Source organism: Schistocerca gregaria, chromosome 2 (assembly GCF_023897955.1).
Source record: "Schistocerca gregaria isolate iqSchGreg1 chromosome 2, iqSchGreg1.2, whole genome shotgun sequence".
Lineage (NCBI taxonomy): Eukaryota > Metazoa > Arthropoda > Insecta > Orthoptera > Acrididae > Schistocerca > Schistocerca gregaria.
Window position 1 is genome coordinate 1,050,778,403 of NC_064921.1, and position 15,982 is coordinate 1,050,794,384.

At 40.4% G+C, this 15,982-nt stretch overlaps 1 protein-coding gene across 1 annotated transcript in view; it reads right to left on the reverse strand.

Moving 5' to 3' along the window:
• The window catches only part of LOC126335571 (ATP-binding cassette sub-family C member 4-like), a 309,710-nt gene that overhangs the window by 13,867 nt on the left and 279,861 nt on the right, over positions 1 to 15,982 (reverse strand). Inside the window, exon 21 of the mRNA XM_049999000.1 lies at positions 14,222 to 14,349. Within this exon, the coding sequence (XP_049854957.1) occupies positions 14,222 to 14,349 (128 nt within the window). The remainder of the gene's footprint in view (positions 1 to 14,221; positions 14,350 to 15,982) is intronic.

Here is a 15,982-nt window from a genome sequence, read left to right on the forward strand (position 1 = left end):
ACAGTCAACGTCTATCTTCAGGAGTTCTGGGAACTGGAGTGATACAAAAAAAATTTTTGTGTGTGTATTAGCAATTTCAAGTTGATCTTTTACAAGCATCCCATTGTGGGATGCCCTTACAGCACTTGTCTCTGCCTGTTCTGGAGCTGTTTTATCACTCCACGGACACCAGTAGTAACACTGTGTAAAGCCTGAAGCTTGTTTGCAACATTGCTGCCCCTGGTCTGTATTAGTAACTCTTTATGGTATTCTTGATAAGTTCTGAAGGCCTCCTTTAGCTTGAGATTTTGTCTTCTATTCAACGTTGCACTATGAAATAAATTTTAATTTTTCCCTTGCTTCAATGACATCATTATTTATCCAGATACTTTTGTTTATATTTTTAGTTTGTTTAACTTAGGCGAATACAACTGGGCATGTGGCATCAGAACAGTAGTAGAAGTCAGCAGCAAAGCAGTCATAGGAAAACCTATCATTCTCAAACCATGGAATGTGTGCTAGCATGCAGTTCAGTATATTGATGTTATCATTAAACATAATTCTTTTGCTTATATATAGTTTCTTTTTAGTGACAAAGGGCATGTGATTTCCCTCCCATTGTAGCTATACTGCATGGTGATTAGAGATGGTTAGTTTTAGAACAGCTGTGCTGTAGGAAAGATGGATCACATTTGCGATTGTATTATCCAGACATGTTTTGCTGTTGCCAATTTCTCTAGTTGCCTCACAGATAACTGGGTTCAGACTGAATTCATTGAGTAGGAGGTTTAGCTTTTTGGTATTGGCATCGTTGGTTAATAAGTCTATATTTATATCCCCTGTAATTATAGTATTTACATGGCCATTTAACCCGGAAAATGTACTGCCTCTATATATATCAACAAGTCAGACAGATTTTTGAAAAAATGTATCCATACTGGCTGCAGGTGGCCTATACACACCGATAATTACTATGTTTTCTCTACCCCATTTTAGAGTAACTGCACCAAATTCTGTGATTCCTTCTATGCACAATGCACTTATGTCAATAACACTGAAATTACTTGCTTTAACAGTGAAGATTGCTATGCCAGCCCCAGACTTGTTTTTCCTACTACAGGCAGAACAAAATTTCATGGAGAGTGGTTCACTGTTGCTAATCAGGTCTTCAGTGCCAGTGTTTAGTTATGACTAAAATATCAGGTTTATCAAGACATATAATAACATCCAGATCATTCTGCTTGTTTTTAAGACTGCCAAAATTGTGGTGTATGGCATTAAGTCTGAGTTTCTCCTGCTGGACTATACGAGAGGATTTAGGGCTATCCAACTGTCCATCAGGCTTTACAAGTTTTCCAGGCTTGCCTGCAGATTTGGTGGGTTGTCCCATTCCATGGCAATGCACTTATTTACACCACTTTGTAAAGAATTTTGTCTAAGTTCCTAAACAATTAATTTGCTGCCTTTTTTTCCTCTTTCATTCATGTGCATACCACGAGTTGCGCACATGTCTCTTTCTAGATTGCTGACATTAACTGGGGATACATGGTGAAATTTATTACATATTGCTTTAAGCCTATATTTTGTCTTGTATGATTCACCAGTTTATGGTACTGGGGAAACAAGAAACATACTCAGATAATTTAGGTACGAATAACATGAAGTTCCCTTCTTTAGGAGAGTTTTCTAACATTGCTCTGAAAAGTTATTAAGTTGCGATTGGTTCAAGGTAAAAGATGTGTGATAGTGGATTAACTATAAGATTTCGCAGCCAATCAGAAAACAGTATGTTCACACACATTTTGTGGGCTGTAGAATACTTTAGGGAGACTAGAAAAAATTTGGAGCTTAACCACTATTATGATAGTGTGTGTGTAATAGGAGCACTGCAAAGAGGTGTTATTTTGTGGAATTATTAGTGAAAATTTATCATGTAATGTTAGAAAGTGTTTTCATACGAATGAGAAAGATGAAAATGTGAAATTTTGGTTTAAAAAAAACTACGCAGAACATCTGTTGTAAATGTTCTAGTAACAGGCTCAGTTGAATACCATAAGCTGCCTACTATTCACACTAGTATGGGCTGATGGTGAACTTATAACAAAGAAGTAACAATATGGTGAAGTTTTATGTGAAGTCTATATTTCATTCCGTAGCTCATTCAAATCTGTTACTAGAGAAACTTCTGATGTGCCATGTGGACACAATTAGTGCAGCTGGTCGTACTACTTCTTTCCTAATAGGGAAGGCTTGTGAGAACTGCAGAAGAAGAGAAGTCCACTGAGATGTGAGTGTACAATTTTCTATAGGTGAAAAACTGTAACTGGGCTACCGTGAAGGCTATATATGTACTTCAGTAAATAGTGAAATCTATATGATTAGTACTACGTATACGAATTTGCTTGAAGTTGGCCAGATAAGTTAGTACATGGGGCCAAAGAACAGCTTTGTTGATACATGGACATAACAGTGGTCATCAGAGTACTAATGATTTTGTGCTGAAATCACAGTACTTACTGGTTTGGTGGTTTATTCTACGAAATTAAGTTACATGTATTCCACAACTACATTCGGGTACCCTATTGAAAGGAACCAAAATACTTCTGTGGTGAAAAATCAATGAAATTTTAACAAGAAGGTTAACCAACTAGCTATTTAATAAGGTTTAAGAAGACACTGCCTTTTTTATGGGAATATTCATCAACAAATAGTGCTGTTGTCCAGAGCAATGTGGCTAACACCTGAAGTTCCTCCACAGTCCAAAAGCCATCATCAGCACTGCAGTTAGAGAGATTTAAGATGAATGGTTGGTTGATGAGTAATTATAAAATTCAGCAACAGCACTTAAGTCAAAGAAGAGGTTAGAAAGGCCATGAGTTGGAAGACTGTTCACTGCAACTTGGACAATGATTGTTTCCTCAATCCATGATGACGTCCCAACAGCCAACAGTAATACCATTTACTACCTGTCTATCTACAGCAACAAAGTACACTTTGCACAGCGATCCAGTTTTCCATCAGCATTGTAACGCAATGAGATTCTGAAACATTGTTTGGTGAGCTTTGTTAAATCCAATCTGTGTGTTTCTGTCTGCCCATCACTAATTTCCAATATACACTATATGGTCGAAAGTATCTGGACACCTGGCTGAAAATAACTTACAAGTTCTTGGTGCCCTCCATCGGTAATGCTGGGATTCAGTATTGTGTTAGCCCACCCTTACCCTTGATGACACCTTCCACTCTCGCAGGCATATGTTCAATCAGGTGCTGGAAGGTTTCTTGGGGAATGGCAGCACATTCTTCATGGAGTGCTGCACTGAGGAGAGGTACCGATGTCGGTCGGTGAGGCCTGGCACAAAGTCGGTGTTCAAAAACATCCCAAAGGTGTTCTATAGCATCCAGGTCAGGACTCTGTGCAGGCCAGTCCATTACAGGAATGTAACTGTCATGTACCCACTCTGCCACAGGCCATGCATTATTAACAAGTGCTTGATCATGTTGAAAGAAGCAATCGTCATCCCCGATTTGCTCTTCAACAGTGGGAAGCGAGAAGGTGATTAAAACAGCAATGTAGGGCTGTGCTGTGATAGTGCCATGCAATACAACAAGGGGTGCAAGCCCCCTCCATGAAAAACATGACCACACCATAACACCACCGCCTCCGAATTTTACCGTTGGCACTACACACGCTGGCAGGTGACATTCACCGGCCATTCTGTGGGCACTACACACACTGGCAGATGACGTTCACTGGCCATTTATCATACTCACACCCTGACATCATATCGCCACATTGTGTACCGTGATTTGTCACTCCACACAATGTTTTTCCACTATTCAATCATACAATACTTATGCTCCTTACACCAAGTGAGGTGTCATTTGGCATTTACTGCCATGAAAAGTGACTTATGGGCAAGCACTTGACTATGAAATCCAAGTTTTCTCACCTCCTACCTAACTGTCATAGTACTTACAGTGGAACCTGATGCAGTCTGGGATTCCTGTGTGATGGTCTGGATAGATGGTCTGCCTATTACACATTGCGACCCTCTTCAACTGTTGGCGGTTTCTGTCAGTCTACAGACGAGGTCAGCCTGTATGCTTTTGTGCCGCACATGTCCCTTCATGTTTCTACTTGACTGTCACATCAGAAACAGTGGACCTAGGGATGTTTAGGAGTGTGGAAATCTCACGTATAGACTTATGTGACAAGTGACACCCTATCACCTGACCACGTTCGAAATCCACGAGTTCTATGGAGTGCCCCATTCTGCTCTCTCGCTGTGTCTAATGACTACTGAGGTCACTGATATGGAGTACCTGGCACCACAATGTACCTAATATGAAAAACATATGTTTTTGGGGGTGTCCGGATACTTTTGATCACATAGTGCATATATGAACACAGTATACACAAATGTCATAGAAATACACAACCAAATGTGATATGAGACTATTAACAAATGTGAATCACCACTTGTGTCAAATCTGCAGAAGTTATGTAAAAGGGCGCAGGCCATAAGTAACAAAAGTTACAGAGATTTGTGTGTGTTTGATGATGGAGCTAAAATGCCACTCTGCTTAAGAGCAAGTGTGTGTGTGTGTGTGTGTGTGTGTGTGTGTGTGTGTGTGTGTGTGTGTCAAATATTAAATGATCAATCTAGTTCTTGTCTGGAATGTTATACAAATCTGTAATCTTTTAAAAGTTAAACAGATTAATGCTGGCTGTAAGCAATGTCACATTGATGGGGGGAAGAAAGGTAGCCTTATGTAGTATCAACAGACGTGTTAACATCTAGGTAAAATACAGATGGAATCCAGATGAAAGCTGAACAGGGACATTATAAGCAACATCAGCAAAATATGTTTGTAATAAACGAAAATTATGATTTTTGGTAACAGTGTGTTGAATGGTGAGGAGAATAATTTAAAAGAAATGGAAAAAAACAGTTGGAGGTGGAGGTGAGGGGGGGAGGAGGGCGGAAGTTGGAGGTGAAGGTGAGGGGGGGAGGGGGGCGGGGAGCCTGATGAAGAAGCTCAGTACAGGTTCCAAGTGCAATTGGAGTAAGATACGGGAAAACATTGAAGGAGGGAGGGAGGTGCATAATATAATCTAAGATATATGTGTAAACTGTGTAATAAACTGGTAGGTGGACCAAAGAAAGGATGAACTCCACCCGAACAGAGGATAGTGGAGGTGCCTATAGGTACACTGTCGAATTGGGATGGTTCATTTAGGGAGTATTCTTCTGCAGAAGGACGTGTATTTCCTGGTTCCTACAGAAATCAGATACTGTTGTTTTTGGGGCTTACTCCACAGTGGCAAAGAGCTTTATTTGAAAACTATCTTGAGCAGTTAAACAGAGAACCAACTCGTGGCGATAACATATTAGACCTCCTGGTGACAAACAGACCCGAACTATTTGAAACAGTTAACGCAGAACAGGGAATTAGCAATCATAAAGCAGTTACTGCATCGATGATTTCATCCGTAAATAGAGATATTAAGAAAGGTAGGAAAATTTTTCTGTTTAGCAAAAGTGACAAAAAGCAAATTACAGTGTACCTGATGGCTCAACACAAAAGTTTTGTCTCAAGTACAGATAGTGTTGAGGATCGATGGACAAAGTTCAAAACCATTGTACTATATGCGTTAGATGAGTATGTACCAAGCAAGATTGTAGGAGATGGAAAAGAGCCACAGTGGTACAACAACCAAGTTATAAAACTGCTGCAGAATCAAAGGGAACTTCACTGCAAACATAAACATAGCCAAAGCCTTGCACGCAAACAAAAATTACGCGAAGCGAAATGTAGTGTGAGGAGGGCTATGCGAGAGGCTTTCAATGAATTCGAAAGTGAAGTTCTATGTAATGACTTGGCAGAAAATCCTAAGAAATTTTGGTCTTATGTCAAAGCGGTAGGTGGATCAAAACAAAATGGGCAGACACTCTGTGACCAAAATGGTACTGAAACAAAGGATGACAGACTAAAGGCCGAAATACTAAATGTCTTTTTAAAAAAAGCTGTTTCACAGAGGAAGACTGCACTGTAGTTCCTTCTCTAGATTGTCACACAGATTACAAAATGGTAGATATCGAAACAGACGACAGAGGGGTAGAGAAACAATTAAAATTGCTCACAAGGGGAAAGGCCGCTGGACCTGATGGGATACCAGTTTGATTTTACACAGAGTACGCGAAGGAACTTGCCCCCTTCTTGCAGCGGTGTACCGTAGTTCTCTAGAAGAGCATAGCATCCAAAGGATTGGAAAAGAGCACAAGTCATCCCCGTTTTCAAGAAGGGACGTCAAACAGATGTGCAGAACTATAGACCTATATCTCTAACATCGATCAGTTGTAGAATTTTGGAACATGTGTTATGTTCGAGTATAATGACTTTTCTGGAGGCTAGAAATCTACTCTGTAGGAATCAGCATGGGTTTAAAAAAAGACGGTCGTGTGAATCCCAGCTTGCGCTCTTCGTCCACGAGACTCAGAGGGCCATAGACACGGGAAACAGGTAGATGCCGTGTTTCTTGACTTCTGTAAGGAATTCGATACAGTTCCCCATAGTCATTTAATGAACAAAGTAAAAGCATATGGACTATTAGACCAATTGTGTGATTGGATTGAAGAGTTCCTAGATAACAGAACGCAGCATGTCATTCTCAATGGAGAGAAGTCTTCCGAAGTAAGAGTGATTTCAGGTGTGCCGCAGGGGAGTGTCGTAGGACCGTTGCTATTCACAATATACATAAATGACCTGGTGGATGACATCGGAAGTTCACTGAGGCTTTTTGCGGATGGTGCTGTGTTGTATCGAGGGGTTGGAACAATGGAAAATTGTACTGAAATGCAGGAGGATCTGCAGCGAATTGACGCATGGTGCAGGGAATGGCAATTGAATCTTAATGTAGAAAAGTGTAATGTGATGCGAATACACAGAAAGAGAGATCCCTTATCATTTAGCTACACAATAGCAGGTCAGCAACTGGAAGCAGTTAATTCCATAAATTATGTGGGAGTATGCATTAGGAGTGATTTAAAATGGAATGATCATATAAAGTTAATCCTTGGTAAAGCAGATGCCAGACTGAGATTCATTGGAAGAATCCTAAGGAAATGCAATCCGAAAACAAAGGAAGTAGGTTACAGTACGCTTGTTCGCCCACTGCTTGAATACTGCTCAGCAGTGTGGGATCCGCACGAGATAGGGTTGATAGACGAGATAGAGAAGATCCAACGGAGAGCAGCGCGCTTCGTTACACGATCATTTAGTAATCGCGAAAGCGTTACGGAGATGATAGATAAACTCCAGTGGAAGACTTTGCAGGAGACATGCTCAGTAGCTTGGTACAGGTTTTGTTAAAGTTTTGAGAACATACCTTCACCGAAGAGTCTAGCAGTATATTGCTCCCTCCTTCGTATATCTCGCGAAGAGACCATGAGGATAAAATCAGAGAGATTAGAGCCCACACAGAAGCATACAGACAATCCTTCTTTCCACGAACAATACGAGACTGGAATAGAAGGGAGAAGCGATAAAGGTACTCAGGGTCCCCTCTGCCACACACCGTCAGGTGGCTTGCGGAGTGTGGATGTAAATGTAGAAAGTAAAGGAGCCTATCTTTGTTGTCTGGTTGATTTTGTATACTAATTTATTAAGGAACAACATGGACACACGTGTCTGAGCTATCTTCATGAGTTGTTCACAATATAGGAAATAAATAGTAAAGAAGTATAGTATGCTAGGCATAGCTTACTTCGTCTTATTTGAATGCATTGTACAACAAGTAAGAGATACAGCTCCTATGCCAGTGTTTCCTTAAGAGTTTAGTTTGTTAACAGGATGGTGGCTACTGTTTGTTATGGTGCACTCCCCCCACCTCCCCCTCCGCCTGTCCCCCCCTGCCTCTCCTCAGAGGCTGTCAGTAGTAGGGTGTTAAAACCAATTTTCCAGGCCTGTTAAGGCGAAGCCAGAGGTGACCATTCTGTAGGACTGGCAAAACATCTTCGTCCCTCTGGTTCACCAGTGAAGAACCTCCCAGGCAGAGCTCTTTGGGGTGGGGAGTGAGATTGGTATCTGTCTTTGTAGTCTATCATCTTTCTTTCTCAGTTCTCACATTCCTACTCTTTCTTTTCCTTTCCCTTCTTCTCTGCCAGGAGTACAAGATCCATCCTATCTCCTTCCACATTCTGTAGTTTCCTGTGTGAAACCCCTACTCTTATCTGTGTATTAGAACCTGTTTTCGCAGTATTGCCAGAAACAGTGCATGCATCAGTGGCTTCTGGACAAAGTTACAGCAATGATCAACCCATAACATGAACTGATAATTATTTCCTGTGCATTGAGCATCATTAAGTGATAAATACTCATTATGTACCAATACCAGAGAAGGAAAGTTGCTACTCACCATATAGCGCAGATGCTGAGTCACGATAGGCACAAAAAAAGATTCACAGAATTTCAGCCATTAAGGCCTTTGCTTTGTCAGCAGTACACACACACACACACACACACACACACACACACACACTAGAGATGGGCAAAACTGTTCTTTTCAGAGATCGGATCAGAACTGTTCACTCCCTGAAATGAACTAGCTCTTTTTCATGACTCACCACTCATTCACAATAGAAAATAAATGGAAGGCACATTGCCCTTTAAACTTGGTTTACTCCAGTACTATACCTGTATTTTGATCTTATTTGATCCTATTTTGAAGTAACACAGATAATGAGTAAGAATTTTCTATTGTTTACTGAAATTTCCACGATATGGCAAAGTTTTTGATTATTGATTTATTTTGCACTATTGTGGCTTTTTGGGTGATCGGAAAATGTTGTAACTTGAGATTTACATTAACAATATATTTGGCTATAATCTATTAAAATTTCATTAACCTCGTACAAATACATCGCGAGAGATATATTTTTAAAGTGAACGTTTCCTTCCGAAGACGCCTAAAATCGCAAAATCCGTGCCAGAATAAGAAAAAAATATATAAATTTGACTGTAAGACTAAAGTGCTGCATATAGCCTTACACTGAATAAAACAAGGAAAATATTGGTGTATCACATTTTGTGATACGTTTATCAGTTCGCTTGTAATTAAAGCGTAAATTCGAGTGTCCGTAATACAAATCCTATAGTAAGAGGAGTTGCCAGGAACCTAATCTGATCAGTTTAAACAAATAAAAATAAAATAAAAACAAATGATGTATACATAACATAATACTGTAATATACATAGCGGTATTACTACGAAGAACAATATCCAGTAGAGATGAACTTCAATGCAGAGGAGCTGAGTCAAGCAGGTCAAGCTGCGAACTGTATTACTGCTCGAGCTAAGACCTCAGAGACCAGAGTGACACCCGAGTTGCTTTGCTCGATGCGGGCCACCAGTCACCCGCTCTGGGACAAATTGTCCATTCTCTTGTTAGCAGGTTGTTGCCAGTAGTTCTTATGTTCTCCGCTAGGAGGCTCTCTGTCCTGTTGCCCACATCAACTGCCCAGAGGGCAGGACAAGCGACTGAAACGATTGCCGACAGAGTGCGATGCTAAGTTAAGCTGCGCCAGACACTGCACGCGGCAGAGGAAGCACAGAGATGGCACGGCATATGTGAAACACAAAATCCAATGGGGCACTGCACAATGCAGGCAGCCGAGGCAGAAGCAGGGCAGAGGCCGGCGCTGGCTGTGCTGTGTGGTGTGCAGAGTGCTCTGGCCAGCAGAGGCCCCGCTGGTAGGCTCTGTCTCTCGCTCTCTCTCTCTCTCTCTCTCTCTCTCTGTCTCTCGCTCTCTCTCTCTCTCTCTCTCTCTCTCTCTGCTGTGGAAAACATTTGGAGCTTCCGTTCTTTCTTTCTGATTCACTGATTGTTCACTCCTTTGAGAGATTCAACTCTATTAATTAGTTCAGGAGCGGATCCTCCATCTCTAACACACACACACACACACACACACACACACACACACACACACACACAACTTTCACACACGTCTGCAGTCTCAGAGAGCTGAAACCACAATACTAATTATGTTTAGATAAAGAATTGATAATTAAACTAGAGGTGCAACTGATTTACCGGCACTCTTTGTGGCTAGCCCACATGCATAGAGAAACAGAGACAATGTAAAAAAGTGTGTACGATTGTAAAATGTTTGGACTATAACTTTCACGAATTTAAATTTGTTTGTATAACCTTTATCAAAGTACTTCAAGATTAGGTACATTGCAATGATAAGTGTTACTTACTCTTTGTGGGGTAATCCACAGGTAACAATAAGTAACATTAGGACTAAACATCTTAAAATGGAATTATATAAAGTAGTACTTTGACAAACACCACTGTGGTTTTTAGTTTCCACAGTTTTAACTAAATGTAATTTGTGAAGGCAAAAGTGTGTTCTGAACTACCAGTATTATTTACCTGTGTATGTTCTATAACCATAATGACATCTTTCATCTCAGGAAGGGGATATGTAGCATAGCATCTCACTTGTGCGAAGTGATGTGCTGCACGATATCTACTGAACTGACAACTGATGACCATCACTGTGAAAGTTTTTTGTTAGCTTTCTAGTCTACAATAGCATACTGACTGGAAGTTTATGGCTGTCTGTGCATGTACATTGGTACGGATGAAATCTGCACATCTGCGAGGTGCGGCAATGGTAGCAGCTTTACTACACTTCACATACCTTGCCAGTTTAGTGGTTTATTCCATGCTGCAGCGTCCTGCCTTGGAGAGACAAGGTGCATTATGGAAACATGCCTTCTATGACAATGACACTGACACCATGGAAGAAAAGAAATTGGTTTCTATTTGCTAGATTGGAACACAATTGTCACATGTGTGAATTCATATTGAAATGTTATCTCTTTCTATTTGAAGGAGGAATGTAATCAGGTTTGATAAAAAGCACTTTCTATCAATTGTAGAGAGTCAAAAACAGATAAGAGTTTTTAAGATTTCCAGCACAGATAGAGTTGCTAATGAGAAGTAGTTCTCAGTAAAATGAACTACATGGTTAGTCTGAACATTAAATCAAGAAATGGCAGTTCAGAATTGAAAGATAACAGCAATCGTAACCTATACACAATATACCCAAATGAGGTAACATTAACGGCAGTAGTACTGCAGATCATCTCGGTACTAGGACATCCTAAAATGAGTGCAGCACTAGTATGTCAGCTGCTGGCCTAATCCTGAGATATTACGGCTACGCATTCTCTAGGAAAGTATGCTTAACCACAGATGCTGAAACATCACAAGGCATTAACATTTCATGTTTTTCCCTCTGCTAACAAGATTACTAATGAAGGCCACAGTAATGTGTTAATGACAGAACATGTAAAGATCAATGAGGAAACAGAGCTATCTATGCAACGGATTTGTTCCTATCTCTCAAGAAACAATTCTGTAATTAATGTGCTATGCTGCCCCTCAAGTACCTGCAATGGCTTTGTTTCTGGTTGTGGCTTAAATGAATGACATAAGAAGTCATACAAAGGATCTCTAACAAAAACTTAAGCATAACAATTATAAGGAAATCCAAGCTAACAAAAATGTTTTGCAGGACCCAGAAACAAATATAATTGGTAAATTATTTGATGTAATTTCACATGTAAACAATCGAACACACTAAACGTGCAAACAAAGTTGACACGCTGGCTAATGGGAGCGGCCGTAAATTTGAAATGCCTTTGCAGTCGCTCCCATCAGCCACCACGCTAAGTGTTTGCGCGTACAATACACTATCTTGGTGTCCAGGGAAAAATTGAAACTTCAGCTAACTTTTTGCTTTCCGCTGTATCGTTGGTTTATTCATTCATTCACACACACATCATGCGTAAATCTCATTACACACTATGTAATCAAAAGTATTCGGACACGTGGCTGAAAATGACTTGTTGGAATTCAGTATGCTGTTGGCCCACCCTTATCCTTGATTACATCTTCCACTCTCACAGGCCTACATTCAATCAGGTGCTGGAATGTTTCTTGGGGAATGGCAGCCCATTCTTCGTGGAGTGCTGCACTGAGGAGAGGTACTGATGTTGGTCGGTGAGGCGTGACACAAAGACGGTGTTCAAAAACATCCCAAAGGTGTTCTATAGGATTCAGGTCAGGACTCTGTGCAGGCCAGTCCATTACAGAGGTGTTATTGTCACGTAACCACTCCGTCACAGGTGATGCATTATGAACAAGTGCTTGATTGTGTAGAAAGATGCAGTTTCCATCCCCGAACTGCTCTTCAACAGTGGGAAGCAAGAAGGTGCTTAAAACATTAGTGTTGGCCTGTGCTGTGATAGTGCCATGCAAAACAAGAATTGGTCCAAACCTCCTCCATGAAAAGCACGACCACACCATAACACCACCACCTCCGAATTTTACTGTTGGCACTACACACGCTGGCAGATGACATTCACCGGGCATTTGACATACCCACACTCTGCCATTGGATCATCACATTGCGTACCGTGATTCATCGCTCCACACAACGTTTTTCCACTGTTGAATCTTCCAATGCTGACACTGCTCACACCAAGCGAGGCATCATTTGGCATTTACAGGTATTGTATGTGGCTTATGAGCAGCAGGTAGACCATGAAACCCAAGTTTTCTCACCTCCTGCCTAGCTGTCATAGTACTTGCAGAGGAACCTGATGCAGTCTGGGATTCCTGTGTGATTGTCTGGATAGATGTCTGCCTATTACACATTACGATTCTCTTCAACTGTTGGCAGTCTCTGTCAGTTAACAGATGAGGTCAGCCTGTACGCTTTTGTGCTGTACGTGTCCCTTCACGTTTCCACTTTACTGTCACAATGGAAACAGTGGACCTAGGGATGTTCAGGAGTGTGGATATCTCACATACAGTCATGTGACACAAGTGACACCCAATCACCTGACCACGTTCGAAGTCCGTGAGTTCCGCTGAGCGCCCTATTCTGCTTCTCTCACAATGTCTAATGACTACTGAGGTCACTGATATGGACTACCTGGCAGTAGGAGGCAGCACAATTCACCTAATATGAAAAACATATATTTTTGAGGGTGTCCAGATACTTTTGATCACATAGGGTATAGTAGAGCCTTCAAAAATGTGTAACCAGTTAGGCTATTTTTGTAATCCAAACTATCAACTAATTACAAAGATTGCTAAACTACTTACACAGTTTGAGTAGATCTGAATAAAACAGTTTTAGATTTGAAGCTGCAGTTTTTTCTAAAATAACTTAAAATTGATGTTTCAACAGTCTTTGCAGAGGTCCTCTTCCAGATGACTAAATTGTTGAGTTCTGGGCGTGGTATGCCCAATATACCTTTCTGTTTTGTTTATCACATGACAATTTCATTATGACAGAGTTGAGCTTGAAAACAAAGCGTGTGAAAATAAAGCAGTTAATAGATACTTGAGCTTAGTGTAACACAAGTTCTGGAAGCTGTTTTTGTAGAAAAAGGCTGAAGATGGTGTTACATGCAAAATTTCAATTCTGATGTGAGAAGAAGGATAACTCATTGTAAAGAAACAAAGCATATATGATGACATAAATATGAATCTTGCAGAAACACATTAAGTGGAGATACTCTTTCAGCAGTAGGTATGAAGAGACTGCAGATACCAGTGACAACTGCACTTCTCAGAATCTGCACTCCAAAACATCTATGAACTGCATCAAAATGACAAAAAATTTGTCGTTTTCAAAGCATCTTCATGTAAATAATAAATGTGATTGAAGAAGCTTGTGATAATTGCTGATAGCCTCAGACGTGTTGGTGGAGAATCAACTGTGGGATCTGTGAATTACGTGATGCTTGGGGCTTTCCTGCTGGTAGTTCATTTTGGACTTCCTTCTTGTCCTTATCTGCCGTCTCCTTGGTCTGGATGAATTCCCAACTTAATTTATAAACCGTCTATTTTCCTTCTATACATTTCTCTGTTCACCCCGATTAAATAACCTGTCTGCTATGGTCTGATAATAATAAACTATTTCTCTCTTTATCTCTTCATAATTTTATATTGAAAATACTTGTTTTGTGGTTTCAGTTGTACTAGTTATTCATTATTTATGGTTAAAAAAATTACAATCTTGTTTTACCTTGTACTCATGTCACTTAAGAGTTATGTATTATTTTTGTTCCAGTGATTCATGCAATTTCCTTAATGTTCAGTCAATATTACTCCCTAATAATCATCTTAATAAAACAAGTGTAGTAAGTTTACCTTTTCAGCAGATTTTATAGTAAAATGGAGATCTTTTAGAACTGGGGGATCTGATGCAGAATATCGTAGATATGTATGAACAAACTGTATGACTCCATCATCTGGCCAGACTTTTGGTGGTCTCCTGCCTGTAATAAAGCTCCATTAGTTTAACTCACATGATATCACTTTATGTGATATGTTTCTAATGGTGAACAAAAAGTGATTAGCAATGAATATGGGAGTCAGTATTAAAACATTATTAATTATGGCCAATCTGACAGATGCTATGCATGAACACACACAGCTGGTTGCCAAATTGTATTGACCAGTATCTCATACACTATCATCAAGGGCAGAACAATGAATCCACAATTAATCAGTAATTACAACAATGGTAGATCCAGAAAATACAAAAATATGCAGAACTATTGTGACAAGATTAATAAAAAATCAAGTACCATACTGAATATAGAAAGACAAAAGCAAATACCAATTGATATAAAAGGCATCAGTATCTCCAATAAATTGGAACTAGAAATGCTTTCTCATGCAATTAGAAGTTTGTAGATCATTAGCAAGAAATACTCCACAGTTTCTTCCTCATCTAGAAATAGTCTTTACACAGTTTAACAATAAGAAGAAGAAAATTGTTGTTTATTGAGAGGTTAACATGGACTTCCAAACAATGGCAATCTTAGACAGTTACTCTAATTTCAACTTATGCCCTATGGTGTCATTCTCAGCCAGAGTAGATGGTAATAGCACTTTCTACTTAGGCTCCACATATTATAGTGATGCAGGGACCACAACAAATGGTGTATCAGACCATGACCATCAAATAAAAAAGTTAAAATATACCAGCTGAAAAATAGTAAATGGTCGTACCTAAGTTACATGTGTTAGAACAATAATATGAGGCACTAGAAAATCCTGGGTGTAATACAAATAATGGAAGGAAGCACTGACTGATTGACAGGCACACAAAAAAGGTTGAAATGGTGCTGAGTGTACAGACAATGTCCTCGTCTGGAGCTAACTGATACAAAACACACAGAAATGCTCAGGGCTACGTTTTCCCTTCCCAAGTACATTGTCCTGGCAGTGCAGTCCAGTTAGGGAAAGAGGTCATGCAGCAGGTGAGAGGTGAATGGGAAGAATAATGGAGGTGAGGGAAAGGGGAGATTGTGTTGCGGAGGGGCAGGCTGGGGTGGGAGGAGGAGGAGGAGGGGGGGGGGAGGGGGGGAGAGAGAGAGAGAGAGAAAGAGAGAGAGAGAGAGAGAAGAGGATAGGCATGCGATTCCAGCTAGTTCACCCTGCCACACGCAGAGAGAATTGTATGTACCACTTGAGAAAGCAAATGAAGTGCATAGGGATGAAGTAGGAGGCCTGAGGTCAGGAGACTGATTCCAGGAGGATATTGGGTTCAGAAGTTGTGTGGTAATGATAAATCCCAACAATGCAATTCAGAGCAGGTGATATTGGGGGGATCCATACGTCGCAGGTTGCGAAGCAGTCATTAAAAGTCAAGTATGTTGTGCTTAGTAGCATTTCCTATCACTGGGTTGCCAACTCAGCTCTCGATAACTGTGTGCAGGGACAATCAATGGGTGGACAGCACATAAAAGGCTGTGCCAAAGCTAACAACAGAGCTGCTATATGACATGACTGTTTTCACCGGTGCCCCAGTTACCAAAAGGGTATGATATGCCTGTGGCAGGACTGGGATACAATACAGTAGGTAAACGGAAAGAAATTTCTCACACTTATGTCTTTCATAGG